This window comes from Podarcis pityusensis (assembly GCF_964106645.2).
Source record: "Podarcis pityusensis genome assembly, chromosome: 2".
Taxonomy (NCBI): Eukaryota; Metazoa; Chordata; class Lepidosauria; order Squamata; family Lacertidae; genus Podarcis; species Podarcis pityusensis.
In genome coordinates, this window is record NC_138029.1 from 105,938,569 (window position 1) to 105,963,314 (window position 24,746).

A 24,746-nucleotide genomic window follows, 5' to 3' on the forward strand; every position below is an offset into this window, starting at 1 on the left:
AGACTGGTGCTGGCAGTGGCAGGTGGCATAAGTCCTTGGTTTTCAAAAGAGAGGCGCAGAACACCTGGAAGGGAAAGTGACCTTCTGAGGAGGAGTAGGATCTTTGGAGCCTCTCCACCTGGTCCCTGACCAAGATTTGGCAGCAATGACTGCCTTCAGAGAATGGGCAAGGAAGCCCTGGTGTGATGAGGCAGGAGATGAGGCAGGAGATGAGGTTTACGAGAGGGAGAGGACTCAGCACTCCACCCCTGCCCTCAGCAGCTGAGGCTCTGTGTCACAAGCACCACCCGTTCAATGTTTTGGGAAAGGTTCCTTGCCCTAGGTGGAAGTGCTACTGGCCCACACACTACGCACCAGAGTGCAGCCTCACGATATTGTGCAAATATCTCCCTGAGTTCTTCTTCTGCTGGTCTTGGGCAGATGAGGAAGTAAAGCAGCTTCAGAACTGGGGGGCAGAGTGTCTCCAATTTCAAAGTTCGAGAAAGGTGTAAGCAGAAGACAACTCTCCAGGCAACCACAGAAGACGATCAAGGATTGTGTACGGGTGCCTCCAGATGATCCGTATTTTACAAGAGAGATTCAAATACAGCCGCACCTTGGAAGTCAAACGGAATCCGTTCCGGAAGGCCGTTCGACTTCCAAAACATTCGAAAACCAAAGTGCAGCTTCTGATTGGCTGCAGGAAGCTCCTGCAGCCAATCAGAAGCCGCAGAAGCCCCATTGGACGTTCGTCTTCCAAAAAAATAGTTCGCAAACCAGAACAGTCAGTTCCAGGTTAGCGACGTTTGGGAGCCAAAACGTTTGGGAACTAAGCTGTTCGAAAACCAAGGTAAAATTGTATATAATAGAACTTCGGGTTTGCACAGTTGAAGTGGATTAAGGCTCTGTGGATTAAGAAGAAGAAGAAGAAGAAGAGAGAAGAGTTTGGATTTGATATCCCGCTTTATCACTACCCTAAGGAGTCTCAAAGTGGCTAACATTCTCCTTTCCCTTCCTCCCCCACAACAAACACTCTGTGAGGTGAGTGGGGCTGAGAGACTTCAAAGAAGTGTGACTAGCTCAAGGTCACCAGCAGCTGCATGTGGAGGAGCAGGGAAGCGAACCCGGTTCACCAGATTACGAGTCTATCGCTCTTAACCACTACACCACACTGGCTCTCACCATTAAGACTCTGTGCCCTAGTACAGTAAATTCACTCACTCACTCACTCACTCACTCACTTTCAAGGTTTTGCAGTTTGGAAAGTGACTGTGAAATGTATAGACATATAAATCAGGACAAGTGCAGGATGAATGCTAGTTCTCTAATTACTGCCCATAAACAAACCCAAAGGCTCCATAAAAACCAGACTGGACTAAATTTAGTGTAAGAAAATCAGGATGAATGCTGCGGTCCACAAAGAGTTCTTATTTGACATTGTATATTATGTTATGCCTGCCTTTTTCCTTTGACAAGCTGGGAACGCGAACAAACTCATCTCCTTACCAGAAGCTCGATTGTTGCAGCATTTAATTTACACTAGATAATATATTAAATGTTTATCTGTGCAAGCGAGATGAATATGCTTGGCTTACGTGGAACCGAGTCACAGAAAAGCTTGCCAACCAAAATGGCTTAAGGCATATGTAGAAGCTTGGTTTCAACAGAACAGGAGTTTATTTAATAGAGTTATCTCACTACTCCTCTCAGATTTAGGGCAAGCTACTTGTAGTTTTAGTAAGTAAATACGCATTTTCTAAAAAACGTGTCTGCTAGGAGGGATGGGTGACTTCGTTTATTTCCATTTCTCTCTGTTTCTTGTCCAGTTCTTCACATTTCTATATCTGTGCAAAGCTGCTTTGAGGGTTTCTCAATCCACCCTACAATCAAGTGGTATATACATTTTATTAAATAAATAAATAAATATGTGCATTTAAAGAATCATCATGAAAATTAGTCAGCATTTTAGTGCAAATGTCTCCTTGTTTTGTATATAATGCTGCTGAATATAGGCATTTGGCAAAGCAATTTCCCCTAATATAATGCAATTTTCACTAATATATCCATCTTTCTGCACATGCATTTGTTCGCACATTACCTGGCTGGAGAATGGCACTGCAAATTCATAGAGGCAAATTTTGAAGGATTGCCTGGGTCAGGGTAGACCCATTAAAATATTGAACCTGAATTGGCCCCGGAAGGATTTCCCCGGGGAGTCTCATTTGGCTCCTTCATTACATATCTTTAGGCACCGGGGCAAAAACATTTCTCTTTGACCATTTGGCTGATTAGCATTCTATTCCCTTTTAAGTGTAGTTGGGGGAGGGGGCAGTTATTGGTTTGTTTGGCTTTTGTTTTACAGTGGTACCTCAGGTTACAGACGCTTCAGGTTGCAGACTCCGCTAACCCAGAAATAGTACCTCGGGTTAAGAACTTTGCTTCAGGATGAGAACAGAAATCGCGCAGCGGTAGCAGCGGGAGGCCCCATTAGCTAAAGTGGTAACTCAGGTTAAGAACAGTTTCAGGTTAAGAACGGACCTCCAGCAAGAATTAAGTTCTTAACCCGAGGTACCACTGTATTATGCATTTTGTGTTTTTGATTTTGCATTTTTATGGTGTGAACTGCCCCATGATCTTTGGATGAAGGGCGGTATACAAATTTAAATACCGTATTTTTCGCTCTATAAGACGCACTTTCCCCCTCCTAAAAAGTAAGGGGAAATGTGTGTGCGTCTTGTGGGGCAAATGCGGTGAGAGGCTCTGCTCTTCTCCCTCCTTGGGGAAAAGCCCCCAAGAGCCGCACACACGCTCCACACACTCTTTAAAGGGAGCGCGGCTCTTGGGGGACCCTTCATCCTGCTTCCCGGGAGAGGCTGCACGCAGCTATCCCAGAAGCCAGAACAGCTGGAGGCTATCCCAGAAGCCAGATTCCTCTTGCTGTTCTGGCTTCTGGGATTCAGAATATTTTTTTCTTGTTTTCCTCCTCCCAAAACTAGGTGCGTCTTATGGTCTGGTGCATCTTATAGAGCGAAAAATACGGTAACAACAACACTAATAAATGTCCATTGCCTCAAATGAGTCTACTCAAGAGTAGGGCAAATATTGGCTACAACCCTCTCTGTGTTCTAATTCACATACTGTTCCAGAAAATGCCTGCTTACTTGCACCTGGACCAAGGTGTGGCAGTGCCCATCAGCTACCCTGTCCTTAGTCTCAGTGTTGTCCTCCCGCCTGACTTCTACAAGGGACGATGGGGACGAAACCAGAATGAGTTGGCTCTTCTTGCCATTGGCTCAGGCTCCACATACTGTTGGGTCCCCTGCCTTCCAACCCCACCAGCCCCAAAGGGCACCAGCCAACACTGATTGGCCTACCTAGAAGCCCAAGATCTACCAACCAGGTCCAAGCACTAGGTTCGTTCCTCACTATCTCCAGGTAGCGATGGAAGAGCCTTCTGGCTGAGTGTTGATGATACTGAACTTGATGGACCCATGATCCCATTCAGCAGAAGGCAGTTTCTTGTGTAACTTATTACCTATGCAGCCTACTTCCAGTTCACCCCTGACCTGGAACAACAGAAGCACACATTAGCTCCACTGTATACAGGACAGCCCTTCAAATAGTTGAAGATGGCTATCTCGTTGCCTCTTAATTATTTTTTCTCCGGGCACCTTCAGCCCTTCCCTCTAGGACTTGGCCTCCAGGTTCCTCCTTGCTATTGCTCTTTTCTCTAGGGATTCCCTGATTGGCAAGGGGGGAGAGCCACAACCTTCATTCACCTGAGTCTCCTTTGCCTCCAGAGCAGCCAGCCACCTTTAACCGTCTTCGTGCAATGAGGCTGGGCACCTAATTACAGCAGGAGGCTGCCAAGTTAGAGAGGAACAAGCCCAAAGGTTCCAGAGAAGTAGCAGTCATGGGCCCTGAAGTGTTTCATCACAGAACCTCTGGTGATTTCAAGGCGGCAGCGTGTAAGTGTGTATGTGTGTTGGGTGGGGAATTGTGATGAACCCAGCTGCAGAATGCTCCTTCGGTGTCCAGGAGGCTTTAGATGTGGGAGGAAGGACGTCCTTAAAAGACTCCTCCACCCAGCTGGAAGATGCAGATACCAACAAATGAGGCAGCAGTGAAAAGCGAGAGTGGACACCTGTGCGCAACTCCCCGTCCCAGGTAAGACTCCATGGAACAAACAGGGAATTGGAAAGTTTGCAAATTGCTGTGTATATGTGCACAGGTAACTCAAATGTGTGCATGGAGAATGGTAGGCTGAGCAACATCTAAACCAGGCATGGGCAAACTCTGGCCCTGCAGATGTTTGGGACTACAACTCCCATCATCCCTAGCTAACAGGACCAGTGGTCAGGGATGATGGGAATTGTAGTCCTAAACATCTGGAGGGTCGGAATTTGCCTATGCCTGATCTAAACAATCTATTACACACAGCGCTTTGATCTATGCCACACATTCCTCTTACCCTTTTGGCATTCTGCTAAACACAGAGCGGTATACAGAAGGAGGAATGCTAGCGTACATAAGAAGAACTTGTTACTCTTTGTCATGTTTGCCAGTGTTTGCCAGTCAGCGATACTATAATTTTCCCTTTGATGGGAGTTTTATATTATATCATATCTATATTTTAATCAGTATTTTATATTATATTATATTATATTATATTATATTATATTATATTATATTAGTTGTAATTTTGTGTTTTGAACCATGCTTAGATCTACAGATGACAGGTGGTATAAAAATTTTAAAAGTTTATTTTTAAATATATATATATTCTTTACTAATATTTAAAAGATTGATAGCCTGCTATTCATTGGTACCAATACCAGGGCAGGGATACAAAATGAAACTTATTATTATTATTATTATTATTATTATTATTATTATTATTAACCCATCAGTAAAACAAAAAACAAAAACAAAATAGCAATTCTAAAAGCATCAGCAAAGGCAACAAAAGAGAACAGAACAAAGAGGGCTAAAAGTCACTTGTGAAGATCAAATTAAATTGTTATAATAAACACCTTAGAAGCCTGGGTGATCAGGTGCTCAGTGCTGAAATCATAGAATTATAGAGTCGCAAGGTAACTGAATCAACGAAAAATGTATGATGAAGAGCCAGTGTGGTGTAGGGTTAGAGCAGGCATAGGCAAACTTGACCGTCCAGATGTTTTGGGACTACAATCCCCATCATCCCTGACCACTGGTCCTGTTAGCTAGGGATCTTGGGTGTTGTAGGCCAAAAACATCTGGAAGGCCAAGTTTGCCTATGGCTGGGTTATAGCACTGGACCTAGGAGAGCAAGGGTCTAGTCTCCACTCAGCCATGAAGTTCACCGGGTGGCCATGGACCAGTCACTGCCTCTCAGCCCAGCCTACCTCACAGGGTTTTTGTGAGGATAAAAAGGGGAGAAGGCAAACCATGTATGCCGCCTTGAGCATCTTGGAGGAAAGGGGGGGTGTTAAAACAATAATAAATAAATAACTGTGCAAATTAAAATTAGTTCTCAAGCTAACATGAGTCAACAGTGTGGTGCAGCAGCAAAAGAAGTTAACACTATACCAGGCTGCATCAACAGAAGTCTAGTGTCCAGATCAAGGGAAGCCATAGTCTTGCTCTATTCTGCCTTGGTCAGACCACACTTGGGAGTATTGTGTCCAGTTCTGGGCAGCACAATTTAAGAAGGATGTTGACAAGCTGGAATGTGTGCAGAGGAGGGCAACCAAGACGATCAAGGGTCTGGAAACTAAGCCTTATGAGGAACGGTTGAAGGAGCTGGGTATGTTTAGCCTGGAAAAGAGGAGACTGAGAGGAGATATGATAGCCATCTTCAAATATCTTAAGAGCTGTCACATGGAGGAGGGAGCATGCTTGTTTTCTCCTCCTCTGGAGAGTCGGACTTGAACCAATGGCTTCAAGTTACAAAAAGGAGATTCTGGTTAAATATTCGGGGAGAGGGGGAATCTATTCAGCTGAGCAAATGGGCAGGACCTTTGCCTTATAAAGTCAACTACTTCCTTATGGATAAACCTTCAGAAGAGTCCAACTGCATACATATTGTTACACGCCACTCCCAATCTCCACAGCAAGGTGTTCCAGGCACTGCCTGGACTGAGCTGGCAGTAAATCGGACTGTGCAAGCTGGAGTTAACTCTTTATTAGCAATAACGCGATCTGCACAAGCTTGGTGGTGCAATGAGCACAGCAGTTCATCCCCAGTAGGACTCAACCAATGGATCAGTTGCAGAGATGGAAAGTCCCTGCTTCCTCATAGCCATTTAAGCCCCCTCCTCTCCAGGGCTTTCTCCAAGCAATCGGAGACTGTGCCGGTGTGGAGAGTGTCACTGCTCCACCCGTTTTAGCCCTCTTCTGGTTCTGGGAGACAATGGGGAGGGGAGTTTGTTGCAGCAAAAAGGGGAGACACCCATGCCTTTTCACCAACCCGACTCATCTTTGCATCTTGGCCTCCCTCCTCTCCTGCTTCTGCTTCTGTCTCTGCTTCTGGTTTTCTCTCTGCCACAGACTCTCCCAGCTCACTAAGCCCCGTTTCCTCTTCAGCTTCCGACACATCCTCCTCCCAGTCTGCTCCCTCTTCTCCCTCATCGTTGTCCCACCACCACTCCCCGAGTTCTGATCCTTCTTCGCTTGGTGTTTCCCCATCTGGTTCCTCTCACCATTCCTCTTCATCCAACCGGTCCATGACAGGCACTTACCTAAGGCCTTTGTTTTCTTTTTTTGAAATGAAGCACAGCGGAGACTGTGGTGTCTTTATGATCTATGGTTTATTTACACATATATACAACCTGAGTCTACGTAGGAATGGTCCACAACCAGGTTGTGGCTTCTTCCATAGCTACCATTGTTCTCAAACGTTGGTCTTCATCTCTCTTGCTCTCCAGCACGCTGCTTCCCAGCTTTGTTGCTTAACTCCTCCCTGCAAGCCCAAAACTCATGGCTTTATCTCTGGAGTCAAAAGGGCCCCACCTCTTTGCTCTCTGTGGCGAGTTCCTTTGATGCACTGTTGTGCTAAACAGCTCATTACCCCACAGGCTACCACCTCCGTGGAAATTGGTCAAGAGTAAATTAGCACCCGCTTGCCTTCTTTAGCCTGTAACACATGCTAATTCCAGAGGGTTTAGACACGTCTAATATGCAGGTCAAATACACACATGGGTCTAGCTATCACCTCACACCGGGTGTGATGAGAGACTAGCTTTCAACACCTCAACTCTTAATTAAATTCTAGCACCTATAAACCTATTTTTATTCATTTATTTATTGAATTTATATACCGTCCTATACCCGCAAGTTTCAGGGTGGTTCACAGGATAAAATCAGAATATAAAAGCACAAAATACTTAATCAAAATAAAAACAACAACCCAATAACTCCCCTCTCAAAAAAACCCACATTTTTAAAGGGCACAGGATGTCAATCAAATCAACCAAAGGCCTGGCTAAAACGGAACATTTTAAAAAACAACAACAACAAACAGCGGTCAGGAATGGTGGGAGTTGTAGTTCAAGGACATCTGGGTTTTACCCCCCCCCCTCACCTGCTGCACCCCCCACAGTCCACACTGGGGTTTGTAGTCCCTAGGATAGGCAGCCAGAATAATCATGGGAATAGTTGCTTCTAATCTGCCGGAGGTTCAAATGGGTTTTATTTCTGCCTGGGAGGTGATGATGAGAGAAATTATTTCCCTTGGCTCAGGAGCTGCCCAGAACAGTTTCACTCAGAGCACTACTGCATCTTTCAATATCTGTTTCAAGATCTTGTGGTGAGCTCTCCAGAGGTTTGGAGCCAGGTGCATCAACAACACACTCATAACACACAATTGGGTTGCAATTCACCAACACCTCCAGAAGCATTTGTCTTAGTCCTAAACAGGCTTTTGGGATGAATCACGAGGAGGACAAGCTGAATCCGGGCAGAAGAGGGTTGATGAGAATAGAGCACAAGTAGGTAGCAATATGAAAGAATACATGGTTTTTCCATTCCCACTCTGTGTCTGTCACATGCAACCCTGTTCCCGTTCAGCTGCAGTTCATCTTCCACCAACACGTACATGATTATCTCGCTGCCCATTCTGGTGAAACTCTGTAACTTATGGAATTTATGTAATAATGAAAACTGCGTTGCTATAACGTTACTCCATACCATTCCTTCAAATGCAAGGGAAAAGCAATGCAAATGGCAGGCGGGTGGAGGAGATGCAATAAATGACATACTTTTTACCAGACTGAAAGCAGCAATACCTATCGTATTCACTGGATTGCTTTCTGTTTCTCACATGGGACAAATAAGCAAACACATGCAACCCTAAAGGTTGTTGTTGTTTAGTTGTTCAGTCGTATCCGACTCTTCGTGACCCCATGGACCAGAGCACGCCAGGCACTCCTGTCTTCCACTGCCTCCCGCAGTTTGGTCAAACTCATGCTGGTAGCTTCAAGAACACTGTCCAACCATATTCGTCCTCTGTCGTCCCCTTCTCCTTGTGCCCTCCGTCTTTCCCAACATCAGGGTCTTTTCCAGGGTGTCTTCTCTTCTCAGGAGGTGGCCAACGTATTGGAGCCTCAGCTTCAGGATCTGTCCTTCCAGTGAGCACTCAGGGTTGATTTCCTTAAGAATGAATAGGTTTGATCTTCTTGCATTCCATGGGACTCTCAAGAGTCTCCTCCAGCACTATAATTCTAAAGCATCAATTCTTCGGCAATCAGCCTTCTTTATGGTCCAGCTCTCACTTCCATACATCACTATTGGGAAAACCATAGCTTTAACTATACGGACCTTTGTTGGCAAGGTGATGTCTCTGCTTTTTAAGATGCTGTCTAGGTTTGTCATTGCTTTTCTCCCAAGAAGCAGGCGTCTTTTAATTTCGTGGCTGCTGTCACCATCTGCAGTGATCATGGAGCCCAAGAAAGTAAAATCTCTCACTGCCTCCATTTCTTCCCCTTCTATTTGCCAGGAGGTGATGGGACCAGTGGCCCTCATTGACCTTTCCTGAGTGTTTTCCATGCATGGAATGTGTATTTGTACGCAATAATATCTCTGTCTTGCCTCGATGGAGTGTGTGGCAAGTGTAGAACTTTTTGGTTATTGTATAGCTGGAATGTAGCCTACTGCACAATGAATTACACACCTGTTGCTCTGCCTACTATTTGCCTCTGATCCTGCCCACCATTGATATCTGACCCCTCCAAGAGGTTGCCCATGAGGGAATGTAGCTGTCACAGAAAAGCCTATCTCCTGAGGCACCATACAATAAGCCACACTTTTTGATGGGACAACTCATCAGGCCTTCATTGCAGAATGAAGGGCTTGGGTTGGCAGATATGGGGAGAGACACTTCTTCAAGTATTTGGGTATTAACACCTTGAACTGGGCCCAGTAGCAAATAGGCAGCCAATTCAGCTCTCTCAGGACAAGTGTTATACAGTCCCTCCTTGCCTCATCACATTCTGCCCTAGCTGGAGCTTCCGGACAGTCTTCAAGGGTAAGCCCCACTTAAGAGTACATGGTAGTCTATCTAAGCAGAGCGTGGATCACACAGCTAGGCTACCCAGCTCCATTTGTATTAAGTATTTTTTCTTCCAATTGCCTTGTTGATGAAACACACCAAGATGAAGGCCTACCAGGCTTGTGTGTTGAGCACGCTTCTTTATGGAAGTAAGAGGTGTGCAACTTACAACCACCAGGAGCAATGCCTCAACAGCTTCCACACACACTGTGTCAGGAGGATCTGGGGCATCACATGGCAGGACAGCATCTCAAACAAAGATGTGCTCCTCCTAGCCCACATTCCCAGAATGTTCGCACTCCTGTCTCAGCAAAGTCTACGCTGGCTTGGTCATGTCCACAGAATGGAAGATGTCAGGATCCCCAAGGACGTGCTCTACAGGGAGCTGGCTTCAGGCACCAGGCTTGTTGGTGGAACAACTCCCAAGACAGACGGATGCCAACAACATGAGAGATTTGTCCCCATCACCCTCCCTGTTGAGTTCAACAAGGGGCAGCCCTGATATTATGGCGGAGGAAGCTGGCACCCAGTGCTCTCCTCTGGACTGGTTGTAAGTCTTAGTCAAGCAGGTGGGGGCTGGTTGAGGTTGATGGGGTAGCGTCACATTTGACCAAATGAAGCAGCCTCTATATAAGAAATCAGCTTCTGGTATTATAGTGGTCCACTTCTAACACTAATGTTATACTGGTTGTTTTCTTTATGGATGCATTAACCACACCGCATGTCCATCACATGTGAAGATTATTTCCTCCTCTCTTCTGACATGCCTAAAAATTAACCTCAAATGTACCTTTGGAATAATATAGCATCTGGTCATAACCTGAAAACAATTTTCTTTCCAATAAATGCACAAAGAAAAATTATTACCCTACTTCAAAATATATCCCCAAATGTCAAAAGAAACAGGTCTCTCAACTAATCCTAAGATTTCTTTATCAGCTCTTCTGGGAAATGAAATTTTAGCAGAACTGCAGGCATTAGGATTCACATCCTATTAACTGACTTTATTCTTTTCTTTAATTGTCTGATTGGTTAATTATGTGCAGACCGCAAAGAACCACCTTAACTAGCAGACATGGATCTCACCGTGATCAAGACGATTTTTCGCATCCCTATGACTATCCTATCAACCCTTTTCGTGCGGTACCATGCATTGCCTTCACTAATATTCAGGACCATGATGTGGTGAGTGTATAGCTCAGGTTATATACAGCAGTGGTGGGGAATCTGTGGCCCTCCAGATGTTGTTGGACCCCCATCAGCCTCAGCAGGAATGTTCAAGTGTGATGAGTGTTGGGAGTCCACCAACATCTGATACATGAATTGACTTTCATCCATGGTCAACTATACAGTGTCCTAACCAGGAAGCAGTATCTGTCTGGTGCAAGTTCCGAAGCCAGGAAGCCAGGAAGCTAACAGCTGCAATAGGACAGCGAGGGAGAATCTGTGGTCCTCCGCTGTTCTCAGACTCCAGCTCCCATCAGTTCCAGCCATCATGAGCAATGGTCAGGGATGATGGGAATTATAGTCCAACAACATACAGAGGGTCACCTGTTTACAACACCCTGTACTAGGTCTGACTCTAGTATCTAGAGCAGGTGTGGGTAAGTTTTGGCTTTCCAGCTGTTGTTAAACTACAACTCCCATCAACCCAAACAAGCATCAGAGGCCGGAAGAGTCCCTAAATCTGATCTTGATGGAGGGCTGGCTTAGTTGCCAAACAAATTGACTCCTGAACACTGCAAACCTGGATGTAAGTGTTCTGGTTTGCAAACGTTTTTCGGAAGCCGAACATCAAATGCGACTTCTGCTTGAGTGCAGGAAGTTCGTGCAGCCAATCAGAAGCCGCGCCTTGGTTTTCGAACAGTTACAGGAGTCGAACGGACTTCTGGAATGGATTAAGTTCGAGAACCAAGGAACCAGAGGAGAGGATAAAAAGGAACAAAAACAAGGAAGTAACAGCTTGCCAAACAACACTAGCAAAGAAGAGCCATAAATAAACAGGATGGCAATAAATGGCCCCTTTAAGGAGTCTAAGGCTATACTTTTAAAGCACATCCGAAGCACAGTCTTTCCTTCAAAGAATTCTGGGTACTGTAGTTTCTTAAAGGTTGCTGGCAATGGCAACTCTGTGGCAGGTAAACTACAGCACCCAGAATTCTTTGAGCGGAGGTATGTTTTGAGTATGCTTTAAAGGCACAGTGTGCTCACAACCTAAATCCAATGTATTTTTTTTGAACGGGAAGCAGGTGTACCAAAAAAGAGCAAAGAGAGTCAAATTTTGACACACAGAGAAGTCAGGCTAGGAATTGTGTCTTTCCCTAGGCTATCAAACCATCAGTAACCTCAGGATTGCAACTCTCTGCTGTGGGAGGGTAACTGGCAGCTGTTCCTCAGGATCGTACAGGTTGTTTTCTCTGGTAGTTATGATGGCTCAATGCTCCGAAACTCCTAAGGACCGCTCCCAAAGGCTTCAGAAAGGAACACAGAAAGCTGCCTGCTGACTTGGATCATTTGGTCCATTTAGCTGGTGCACCAGCAGCCCTGACTGGAGATGGTAGGGCTTTAGAGTACAGCACACATCCTCCCCCCGAAAAAGAATCCTGGAAACTTTAGTTTGTTAAGGTTGCCAAGGACTGTTGGGAGACCTCTGTTCAGCTCACAGCTACAATTCCCAGAATTCCCTAGGAAGAGGGACTATGTGAGGGTCATAGGAGCCTCTTGACAACTCTCAGCACCCATAACAGATTACAGCTCCCAGGATTCTTTGGGGAAAGCCATAGCTGCTTGAAGGGACGCGGGTGGCACTGTGGGTTAAACCACAGAACCTAGGACTTGCCAATCAGAAGGTTGGCGGTTCGAATCCCCGCGACGGGGTGAGCTCCTGTTGCTTAGTCCCTGCTCCTGTCAACCTAGGAGTTCGAAAGCACGTCGAAGTGCAAGTAGATAAATAGGTACCGCTCTGGCGGGAAGGTAAACCGCGTTTCCGTGCACTGCCCTGGTTCGCCAGAAGCGGCTTAGTCATGCTGGCCACATGACCCTGAAGCTGTATGCCGGCTCCCTCGGCCAATAAAGCGAGAAGAGCGCAGCAACCCCAGAGTCGGCCACGACTGGACCTAATGGTCAGGGGTCCCTTTACCTTACAGCTGCTTGAAAGTGGTATCATCCTGCTTTAAATGTATAGTGCAAATGGGGCCTTGGACACTCAGCTTTTATGTAATAATATCTGATTATTTATATCATAAACCAAATAGATATTAATATACAGTGGAACCTCTGGTAACGAACTTAATTCGTTCCGGAGGTCCATTCTTAACCTGAAACTGTTCTTAACCTGAGGCACCACTTTAGCTAATGGGGCCTCCTGCTGCCACAGCGCCACCGGCACATGATTTCCGTTCTCATCCTGAGGTAAAGTTCTTAACCCAAGGTACTACTTCCGGGTTAGCAGAGTCTGTAACCTGAGGTGTTTGTAACCCAAGTTACCAGTGTAATCAATTCCGAAGGCTGAAGAGACTTCAGAGCCCTGGAAACAGAGAGGGTTGGCCACAATATGTGTTATTACTGGTGAGCAGCAGAAACTCTGCTACCCTGATGTCCACTGGAAGTGCAAAATCACTCTTGCCTCATCTTGCTTCTCTCTATACTTTTAGGTTCAAACGTCATAGAAGGGGCGTGAAAGTGGAGCACGTGGATTGTGATGGCTACCGATTCAGTTACTTCACGCGGGGGCAGCCTGGACCTCGGCCATCCATGCTGATGCTTCATGGTTTCTCTCTCGACAAAAACATATGGTTAAATACAATCCAAGTAGGTTCCCATTTTGTTATTCGGACAATGCCCGATATTTGCCCAGGGAGCTGCTTCAAACTGGACAACTGGCACCTTTGCAAGTGCCACAAAAATGCTCATTCTGCATTTGTAAGGAATCAATCATTTAGCGTGGCGACAATTACACTCTGGAACTCTCTGTCCCTTGACTATATTTATTTATTAAATTTGTATCTCACACTTCCTTCCTTCCCTTGCTATATTGTTTTGTATGCAAATCATATTTTGTTTAGGCAAGTCTACTCAGATATGTAAAGCTGACATGTATTTTAATATGTAATTTTACTTGACCATATATAGTTTAAACTGTTGCTTATTTTGATTATGGTGCTTTTTAAGGTTAGCTTGTTTTTAACTCTGGCTTTGATTGGCAACAACTTATATATATATATATATTATGAAAACCACTTAGAGGCTTTTTCACAATTAAGCAGTATACAAATTCTGTTAAATAAAGGAACAAAGCAGCTCCATCCACACCCTACATGCAAAGCACTCCCATACCATGTTAACAGTCATGGTTTCCCCCAAAGAATCCTGGGAAATGTAGTTAAGGCTCCCCTAACAGACTTAACAAACTACAGCTCCCAGGATTCTCTGGGGGAAGCCATGACAGTTAAAAGTGGTATTATACTTTCAATGTATCGTGCAGCTGAGGCCTTTGTTAAACCTCTCTACAAGTAGATAAATAGGTACCGCTCTGGCGGGAAGGTAAATGGCGGTTCCATGCGCTGCTCTGGTTTCACCAAAAGCGGCTTAGTCATGCTGGCCACATGACCTGGAAAAACTGTCTGTGGACAAACGCCAGCTCCCTCAGCCAATAAAGTGAGATGAGCGCCACAACCCCAGAGTTGTTCGTGACTGGACTTAACAGTCAGGGGTCCTTTACCTTTTTTTTTTTTTTACTGCCTTTCTGCCCAGGCACCCAAGGCTGTTTAAAATCTTAAAATACTAAAACAGAAAAAAGATATAAAATAAAGAGCAACAGAGTCCTCCCAGGTTGACTGATGGTCTCTCCAGAAGCTGATGGCATAAGCTCCGGGGCCTGGGCCTCCCTCACTTCTGCCTTCCCTGAGGTCACACAGGTCTTTCTTAAGCAACCCCAGGCAAGGTGGGGAAAGCGGCTATCCTAACAGCTCTCTTGGGCTGTTGATGGTTCCAGCAAGAGCTGATGGTTCATATGCTCCCACATGAGACGGGCCTGCTAAAAAAATATGCCACCTTAACCACACCACCCTTCAGCAATGAAGAGGTCCAGTTATGCAGTTGGTAGAGCATGAAACACTTACACACTGGGCAAAAGATTCCTGCATTGCAGAGTGTTGGAGTAGATAGCCCTTGTGGGCCCTTCCAGCTACAATTTTATGATCCTCTGTGATTCTATGAGGGACGCGGGTGGCGCTGTGGGTTAAACCACAGAGCCTAGGACTTGCCAATCAGAAGGTTGGCGGTTCGAATCCCCGCGACGGGGTGAGCGCCTGTTGCTCGGTCCCTGCTCCTGCCAACCTAGCAGTTCGAAAGCACGTCAAAGTGCAAGTAGATAAATAGGTACCACTCCGGCGGGAAGGTAAACGGCGTTTCCGTGCGCTGCTCTGGTTCGCCAGAAGCGGCTTAGTCATGCTGGCAACGTGACCCGGAAGCTGTACGCCGCCTCCCTCGGCCAATAAAGCAAGATGAGCGCCGCAACCCCAGAGTCGGTCACGACTGGACCTAATGGTCAGGGGTCCCTTTACCTTTACGATTCTATGCTTGTTTTGATTCCTTGGTTTTGTACGAAGAATGTCATCTTTCCACAGCTCTTTCCTCGTAACCTCCACTTGATCTGCCTTGACATGCCCGGTCATGGAGAAACCACTCGCCTGCTGGGGGAAAGCTACACAGCTGCAGCTCAGACTAAACGGATACATCAGGTAAGGCCTCCGTTTACCCAACAGAGACCTATTCTATCTTGAAGGCTGGCAGGCAAGTGGTTCCCAGAGAAGACCTTTACTGATTGGTGGAATGTGGGAATTGTCATCATGGCTGACTGTGCGATCACTTCAACTGGGGCCAATGGGCTGTTTAGAAGAAACCAAGTTGGGAGTTGAACCCTGGTTTGCAGGTTGTGGCCCAACACTCTAGGAGAGGCCTGGTTTTGTGTGTTGAATAACTGACCAATAAAACAGATCACCGTATTCTCTGGAAAACACCCTGCCTGGCTTAGTTGCTACAATAGGGTCATAAAACTGCCTAAATATATGTAACACGATTTCTCTTTACCTGCACTGCATAAAAATAAGTAATAATTTAATAATAATATTTTTATTATTTCAGTTTGTTGAGGCCATTGGCCTGAGCAAAAAGCCTTTTCACCTGGTTGGCATGTCTATGGGAGGAATGGTTGCCGGCGTTTATGCTGCTCAGTACCCATCTGAGATTTTCTCCTTGTCCCTCCTTTGCCCAGCAGGTGAGTACCAAAGTTCTTCAGATCTCCTTCTCCAGTCGCCCTTCCAAAATGACATGGGTGATTATTCCTGGAAACTCGGAACTAAGTCACAGCATCGCAGAGTTAGAGGTGATCCCAGGGGTCATCTAGTCCAACCTCCTGCAATGCATGAACCTTTTGGCCAATGTGGAGCTGGAGCCCATGGTAATGGTGGAACATTTTCCCCAGCTGGTGCCTTGCCATTTGCTTTTGAAGTTGCTTTGACTAGTTGATCCTTTACATTCTGCTGCCATCTTGTCTGTTGAAACTGGGGTTGTGCCACGAATTGCTTTGGTTTGTCTGGACATTCTGCATTGTCTCCCAACTCCTAGGTCTAAAGTATCCAACAGAAAACGAATTCTTCATGCGCTTAAGAGAGCTGATTCAGGCCAAGAACCCTGAAGATACTACTCTTATTCCAGTGACTGACAAGCAGAGCAAACACTTGTTCAAACTCTGCTTGCATCGCCCCAACATTATAAACACACAGGTGAGGGAAGCTGTACTCCAAAGAATCCCCAATCCTTTGCAGTGATGTCTCCTACCTATGCCAACATCCTATCCCCACTCCTCAAAACCGCTTAAGCAGGAAAGGCACAGGCTGAAATCTGAAAACTATGGAATTAGCTCCCACAGTATAGGTAGATATGGCTCCCAACTTGGATGGCTTTTAAAAAGGATTGGATAAATTTCTGGAAGAGGATATCCACAGCTACCAGCCACAATGGCCTTTGGATGCCAGTTGCTGGAGACCACAGAAGGGGAGAGTGCTGTTGCACTGAGGTCCTGCTGGTGGGCTTCTCAAAAGATATCTGAGTGGCCATTGAGAGTAGGGGATGCTGGTCCGGATGGGTCTTTGGCAAGAGAGTGCAAGTTCCGTGTAGGTAATACCAGGATGCCTTTCACCTGCAACTGGTAAATATGATAGGAGCTGGGCCCCCAAAGCCAGCAAGGCTGCCTCATCCCTATTTTGAAGTGAGGTAATGCATGTTAGCATCTAAAGACCATCAATCCATTAGACCGTGATAACCAGAGCCCAAAATTACATAACTACACCATTGATTAATGAATGCGGCAGCTAGGCTGATGACTGGGAGCGGCTGCCTAGACCATATAACACAGGTCTTGAAAGACCTATGTTGGCTCCCAGTATACCTTTCCGAGAACAATTCAAAGTGTTGGTGCTGACCTTTAAAGCCCTAAACGGCCTCGGCCCAGTATACCTGAACAAGCATCTCCACCCCCATCGTTCAACTTGGACACTGAGGTTCAGCACTGAGGGTCTTCTGGCAGTTCCCTCACTGCGAGAAGTGAGGTTACAGGGAACCAGGCAGAGGGCCTTCTCGGTGATGGCACCTGCCCTGTGGAAAGGCCTCCCATCAGATATCAAGGAAATAAACAACTACCTGGCTTTTAGAAAACATCTGAAGGTAACCCTGTACAGTGGTACCTTGGGTTACATACGCTTCAGGTTACATACACTTCAGCCCTGTTTAGGGAAGTTTTTAATGAGTGATGCTTTAATGTATATTTAATCTTTTGTTGGAAGCCACCCAGAGTGGCTGGGGAAACCCAGCTAGATGGGTGGGGTATAAATAATTGTTATCATCATCATCATCATTATGGTCTGGCAGCAGCAGGCCAAGAATGAATGTGTAAATACCGGAATGAGCAACTACCACCACAGCTTCTCTACTTTAACAGCCATTTTGCCAATTCGCAGCTGATAATTCCTATAAACTCATAAAAGTGGAACAGTTCTGAGGTGAATTCACTTCCGTTAGCCTCATTTTCATAGCAATGCTTTATTAATTTCTTCACATGCTGTAAAAAAAAAAAAGGCAACAGATTGTACTTCGCATATTGATATGCCTTGTAAATTCTTTTTAAATGTCAATATGCCAAGTTTCCATCCGGTCTATGAAATACATAGCCAGAGAATCCAATGTATCACCACCACCAGCTGCCTTAAGAAAGGAACAACATATCGTTCCCTGACTCGAACCTCACAGCCTTCCGATGTTGTCATCTTTGACTCAGACCTTCTTGTTTTCCATGCTTAGCTGCTGAAGGCTTATCTCGACGATCGGAGACCACATAAGATGTTTTTCATAACATGTAAGTAGAGAAACCAGTTGTGGAGTCATTCTATCTTGCTTCACACATTACATGGAGTTAAGCCAGCTGAGAATCAGGAGCGCACTCGGCAGCTGACAAGCATACCTGCATAAGTCTGTTGCATTCATACATTCCAGTTTTCTGAAGAAGCAGAAAGTGGCTTGCTAAATATCCTTTAGAGGTGCTCATGCATCAGAGAAAGGTGAAGTTATGGATTCAAGCTATCCCTGGAGAATAGAAAGAGGTCTTATTGCGTCAGACCATTGGGTCCACCTAGTTATACTGACTGGCAGTGGCTCTCCAGGATTTCGGACTGGGGACTCTACCAGCACTAGATATGGCCATCAATGGCTACTAGCTATGATATCTGTTATGAGACACATCTGAAGTTTTGCAGTGAGGGCCCAAGTAGATGCACGAGTGAGACGTCCCGGGTTGTGGTGCAGAAGGGTTGTGGTGCAGAAGGGTTGCACTCCTTCGAAAGGGTGGGACAGAAGTTGAACAAATAATATTTGATTTTACCGTACTGCCCCAAATATAAGCCACACTTCTTTTTTTCCAAATTCTGACTGTGAAAAGTTAAAAGTGTGGATTATATTCGCGACCTTCCAAAAATTGGCTTGGAGCGGGCTTGTCCCTGGATGTTGCCTGGTTTCAGCTGGGCCCTGCTCCCAAGATGGCGGTGCAGCAAGGGGGTCCCTGAGGGGGGGCCAGAAGGCGGGGAGGAGGAGGGAGGGAGGAAGGGAGGAGCATGGATGGATGAGAGAGAGAGAGAAGATCTGCTAGGAGGAGGAACAGGAGATGCAGCCAGTGTGCTGGGACTGGTGCTAGCCCAAGGTGCTGCCTGGATTTAGTCAGCTGAGGGGCGTGTGAGTCCCGCCAGCCGCCGCCTCTCTCCGCCCGTCCTGTCAGGGGGCCATGGTGGTGCTGACCTCTGGAAGTGCTGCTGCCCACTGCCACCAGAGTGAAGGCGCTGCCTCCTTGGCCCCCGCTCCTCCTCAGATATTCTCATTTCCTTTCCCCCCTTTAATTTTAAAGGTATGACTTATATTCGGGGTGCAGTTTATACGGTAAATGCAGCTGCATGTTTCCCCCCAAAAAGCAAACTGCAGCTGGGGATAGGGGAGATTAGGAAAACAGCTGGGGAGGCAGCTAAAGGTCCTTCCTCGGTGGCACAGCCCCTGATCAAATTAACACAAGCAGGTAACGTTATTTTTAAAAGCTGCAGAAGATTGTGATTAGGGATCCCCTTGGCGTATCTAGTTCCCCCTCTGCGCATGACAGAAACAGCCCTAACTCTGCTTCCTTGTTGCTAAAGGTTTCTTAGACGTCTCCAGTGCTAAGTCCAGATACAGCCTTCACGACAACATGAGCAAGATTAAGGCACCTACACAGATCATTTGGGGACGGAGTGACAAGGTAAGTTGTGCGTGCACATGCTTGTGTTCCTAGGGAGCGAGGCAAAAAAAGTGAGCCGTTTCGGTGGCATTTCATTTCCCGAGGTTGTTGCTGTTCTGAATGGTTCGTTTATTTAAATTTGGCACACTTACATTCCCACCTTTCATAATGGAAATCATAGCAGCATGCATGGGCTTCCTAGACAGTCTCTCCTCCAGACCCTGACCAGGCCCAGACCTGTATTTGCTTTAGCAAGGTGGCTGCATCACATGCTCTCAGACCATGGCCTAGGTTAGCTCAAAACAAAGAACTTGGTTCATGGCCTTTATTAAGCTGGACATCTAAGGCAGGAAAAACAAGTGCAGCAAATAATTCCTTTATGGCTTCTACAAACCTAAGTGAAGCACACATCCTGACACTACAGCCACCAATCGTTAAAACAGATACAAATAGGCACATGCCAACCAACAAACTACCGTGTCAGTCCAATCAATATTTGTTTATAATCTGAAATTTAAGGCGCCCCACTTCCAACACCTGCCCTGTCCTAAGAGAACAGGTAATATGGATGCCCTGGGGAACATAAATTCCGACTGAAGGGATGACATGCTAAATCACATTGGAGTTCAAATTTAGGAAGGTGAATACAAAATGGGATGAAGACCCAGAGTAAGGTGAATAATATTACAATAACTGTGCAAGGAGCATTCTTTAATGATTCTGTATTTTCTTTGTTGCATTGTGAATTTTACTATTATATGACAGTCAATCTGAGATGCTTGTGCAAACAAGTTTAATCAGTTGGTCAATAGGGCGACTCTACAAGCAGAATTGGGATTCAGCTTGTCACTAAGTACCACTTAGCAGTTGCAAAGTTACTGTGCAAGGCAAAACCTCTCTGAATGGAGCAGGACTTCCTCTCTCGCTCCTATGTCCACCACCCCACAAATTTGATCTTGGTTGTTCCCCCAACCCTTTTAGAGCAGATTTGGGGGCAGGGGTCCACAGGAGGATGAGAGAGAGGGGAGATTTGTTGGATTCAGTTGTGACTGACTACTGATGATGGTGATGATGGTAATAGTCATATGATAACACAATATAGATTTATACCACAACTCACCCAAGGTTAGGGATGCTATCAATAGTCACAGGTGAGAGATTTCCTCCCAGTGCCATGCAGACACCAGGGGGAAAATATATACTCATTCTTTGTTGTTCAGGTCTTCGATTCATCCGGCGCAGAAGTTTTGGCAACAGCAATTCCCATCTCCCAAGTGCATATGCTGGATAAATGTGGACACTTCATAGCATTCGAGAGACCCAAGAAATCTGCAAAGCTCATCCTAGAATTCTACAATTCAGTTTGCGACAAAGCAGAGACCAAGAAGGTGGCATAAACCTCACTGAGTCCGGCAGCTGGAGTATTTAAAGGGACTTCCTACTCTGGAAAGAAAAAACATGGGGCATAACGTTGTGGGTGTCTGTGCTGGATTCCTTCATTTGTGAAAAGACGGTTATTTATTTATTTCTAAAGTTGGTTATGTCCCACCTTTCAGCCCTGGACTGACCTTAAGGATTCTGGAATGTTCAAGTTGACTTCTTTCCTTCGACATATTGGAACCCGGAATTAAATTGCATGATTTGCAGCACAGTCCTATGCACGTCTATTTAGAAGTTAGTCTCATTGAGTTCACTGGGGCTCACTCCCAGAGAAACGGTACAGCAGAGGTGGGGAACCTGAGGTGTTTGTTGTTGTTGGACTCCAAAGCCCACCAGCCCCAGTCATTGCCAATAGTCAGGGGTGGAGGAGCTGGGGCCCAGTATCATCTCGGGAAGGCCCACGTTCCCCATGCTAGTGTCACAGCCTTCAATTATAAAACCAAACTGGGAGCCTTTATGGAATCATATTGTGTAATTTTTACTTGATGCCTGTCACTTCCCCTCTCCCTTATTTCAAAAATAGGATGCACTTCAGAAACGGACAGATCTGTCAAATGCACCTTGCTATCTCAACAGACAGCATATACATTTTTAAGACAAACTTTAGGCTGCTTCCAAGATTCAGCTGAGATGGTGGTGCCAGAAAGACAGGTCCCTTTTTACACAGTCAATATTCCATCTGCCACCAAATCCTTAGTCAGACACTTCTCACAATATGTTGCAAAAATAGAAACGCTGCCATTTTTCTCCATCCCTTCAATAAAGCTTTAGCCGCACCTCCTCCCTTGTCAGATCTCAGTCCTTTAACCTCTTAACCAAACTGAGCATCCAATGAGAATTCATCTCTCCATACTGGGAAGTCCGTGATGCCCCTCCTCAAATTTTACAAAGTCCCGTGCCCTTCCACATCCAGCACAACTGCCTGGTCTTCCCTGTTAAAAGCAATCCAAGCTTCACAAACTGGGCTCACTCCTCTCTGCCTTATATTCACCATTATCTCTCTGCTTCTAATATTCACTGACATTTTCACCACCATCAAGTTGCTCAGAAACTGCAATGGATCTGCTTGGTTTTGGTGCCATTTCTGGGATACCCTCTTGTATCACCTGCATAGTTCTCTACTTCTTTTCCTTCAATTCCTTCCCCCAAAGTGCACATTTTCCATACAGCATATTGCTTAGCCTTTCCCAAGGGAAAAATGAAGCTCTGCAGAACAGACCTATGAATGCCAATCAAAAGAAAGTCCAGCTGTTTCCAATGGTGCTTAGTCCAAAATTAATCTTTAAAGGATTAAAACTTGCCCATTTAACCATGTCTGTTCATATCCCTAGGTGCCCTTGTCTTTTCAGCATTCCTCCAGTGTTGACATTTATATTGTAAGCTCACTGGGGGTAGGGACCTGGATTTTTTTCCCTTCCCTTATTCCTCTTTGTAAAGCATCATGTAGCACAGTTTCCAGAAATCCTGTGCCCCTCAGAAGTTTTGGACTACAACTTCTATCAGCCTCAACCAGCCTATGCACTACTAGACAACGGGAATTGTACATGAGGATGTCACATAGAGAAAGATGGGCAATGGACTTTGACATGACTCAGAATTGCTTCTCTCACTATAATGTGATGAAGGTGATTGTTGATCCATGGGTGGCACCAGGAAAGAGAGACAAGCATTAGGACTCGAGGTTCTAATTGTCCAAATCATGTTTTCCTCCTGTTATTTGGGAAAGTTGGTTAATGGGCAAGAGATCTGTGCCCTCCACACTCTTTAGACTTAGCAGAAAGAATAGTCTAGAAAGCAGGACATCATCAAAAGAAAATCCTCATTTAAAAAGTTGTGAAAGGGACAGTCTTCGCCACCTCTGAAGGACATAGCATGTTTCTGTCATGCAGTTTAAGAACATGCAAGCGGCAAGGTTATTCTTCCATGGTATACTTCCACAGGGCTTCAAGGAACTTGGCAAAGTAGAGCTTTCTTGTACAAACATAATAATGCTGATTATCCTGTCAATTACGGTTCAACATTAATAAACCAAACTGAGCATGACTAGCTGGCATTATTAAGGAATGCTTCCCCAGGAAAATGTGCACACAGTCCTTCAACTCGAGAGCTTACCTTTACTTCCCAAAGCTGAAGTTGACAACAGCATTAAAGCTATTCTCCAACTGTACTGAACACTCCAACGTGAAACAATCACCAAGTTTAAAAATGAATAGAAAAAACAGAAACATGGAGGCATGACAGAGGCTTACAAACACTTTGCAGATAAGATAGGTACACACACTTTTCTCCCATCCTTATAAATTTTGAAGCTTTGGCTTTTGAAATGTTTGATTGGCATTGGGCTCAGGACAGCTGTAAACTTCACATTAAACAACTGATGGAACTCACTGCCACAAGATGTGGCTACTAATAGGTGGCTTTATTAAATTATATAAATTCATGGAGTATTAAGTCCATCAATAGCTTATCAGTAACTGTAAGGTATGATAACTAAATTTATGGACCTATTAGGATAACCAAGGGATGGTTTATTACCCCTCATGTTTTAAACCTGGGCACTGTTAGAAAAAAAAACATACCTAGTACAAGAAGGGCATTTTTTTCTGACCAAAGTGGCAAAAACAGGCTCAAATAGAGAGAATGGCTTTATAAACAATTATAACCAGTGCTATACATCTGCTGCAATTCCATGAGTAAAGAGCTCCATTTCCAAAGGATCTGAGTTTTCATTTTTAAAAAGTTCCTAGAATTATATGAGTGGAAGCTAAAAGATTTCCTGTTGGCAAGGAACCACAATTATGCAAAATGAGAACATACTAATTTGTTTAGTTTGCATAATTTATACAAGTCTGAGAAATGGGTGAATTTGTGTAGAACTACCCCCCCCAAAAAAGTCAGTACACACAGAGACCCGAATATAACATACTCTAACAGCAAGTTCTACTCTATTCCAGCTTTCTACTGGCAAGCAACAGAACACTCAGCCCTGCTCAGACAGACTAAAATAGGCTACATTACTTTCAGTGCATTTTCTCCTACATGTTCCTAGAAATCTATGGAACAAAGCTTGCTACTTTTTGCCACTATATAACTGAATCATTGGTGCTCCTAGGTCCTAAAATTTGCTTTGTATTGAAATGATGTTTTAAAGTGAATTGCAAACGCAACTCAAGTGCCAAACAAGAACTCAAACAAATTAAGATAAAACTTGCATTAATTTAATGAGAACCATACGGATCATCCTTCCTGGTGGCAAGGGGCTGTTTCCTTTTCATGCAGATCTATTCTCTGTAACAATAATCCTTAAAGCCTTCATAAGCTCAGATTCAGATATCATAAACAGCTCAAAAAATAGCACTATAAAACCAGCAGTGCTGGCAGGCATTGGACCAGGAGTCAGGTTGGAAGTGGAGCACTCAAGACAGCCATGGGTTGTGGGGCTTCCAGTGACCCAGGTGAGTTGGTGCGGCATGGCAGCGAGAGCTTAAAGGGTTTGCAACAGAGCAGCCAAGAAATGATGTATGGTACCACAACCATGGACGCAGGTGGTGCTGTGGTCTAAACCACAGAGCCTAGGGCTTGCCGATTAGAAGGTCGGCGGTTCGAATCCCCGCAACGGGGTGAGCTCCCGTTGCTCAGTCCCAGCTCCTGCCAACCTAGCAGTTCAAAAGCACACCAGTGCGAGTAGATAAATAGGTACTGCTGCGACGGGAAGGTAAATGGCGTTTCCGTGCGCTGCTCTGGTTCTCCAGAAGTGGCTTTGTCATGCTGGCCACATGACCCGGAAGCTGTCTGAGGACAAACACCAGCTCCCTTGGCCAGTAAAGCGAGATGAGCGCCGCAACCCCAGAGTTGTCCACGACTGGACTTAATGGTCAGGGGTCCCTTTACCTTACCACAACCTTGGTGAATAATTTTTGCTAAGGGCTACTGAGGAGAGTAGTGGTTTCTCAAGAAAGCAGGGGAGAGTTGCGCAAAAACCGCTTG

General features: G+C 45.3%; 1 protein-coding gene across 1 annotated transcript; it reads left to right on the plus strand.

Annotated features, from left to right (window-relative positions):
• The first annotated feature begins 3,726 nt into the window (after positions 1 to 3,726).
• LOC308471630 (monoacylglycerol lipase ABHD6-like) lies at positions 3,727 to 21,539 on the plus strand. Its single transcript, XM_080995874.1, has 9 exons — positions 3,727 to 4,146; positions 10,555 to 10,693; positions 13,162 to 13,318; positions 15,136 to 15,249; positions 15,653 to 15,785; positions 16,136 to 16,293; positions 17,867 to 17,921; positions 19,240 to 19,340; positions 20,540 to 21,539. Exons 2-9 carry the CDS (start codon positions 10,584 to 10,586, stop codon positions 20,714 to 20,716), a joined length of 1,005 nt encoding a protein of 334 aa, XP_080852000.1. The 5' UTR covers positions 3,727 to 4,146; positions 10,555 to 10,583; the 3' UTR covers positions 20,717 to 21,539.
• The last annotated feature ends 3,207 nt before the right edge of the window (positions 21,540 to 24,746 follow it).

What these genes read in the sequence shown, in the direction of transcription:
- LOC308471630 (XM_080995874.1), top strand. Translation starts at nt 10,584, where the DNA reads ATGGATCTCACCGTGATCAAGACGATTTTTCGCATCCCTATGACTATC. An exon ending in ATATTCAGGACCATGATGTG is followed by an intron (nt 10,694 to 13,161) that starts GTGAGTGTATAG and finishes CTATACTTTTAG; the next exon opens with GTTCAAACGTCATAGAAGGG. An exon ending in TAAGATGTTTTTCATAACAT is followed by an intron (nt 17,922 to 19,239) that starts GTAAGTAGAGAA and finishes TTGTTGCTAAAG; the next exon opens with GTTTCTTAGACGTCTCCAGT.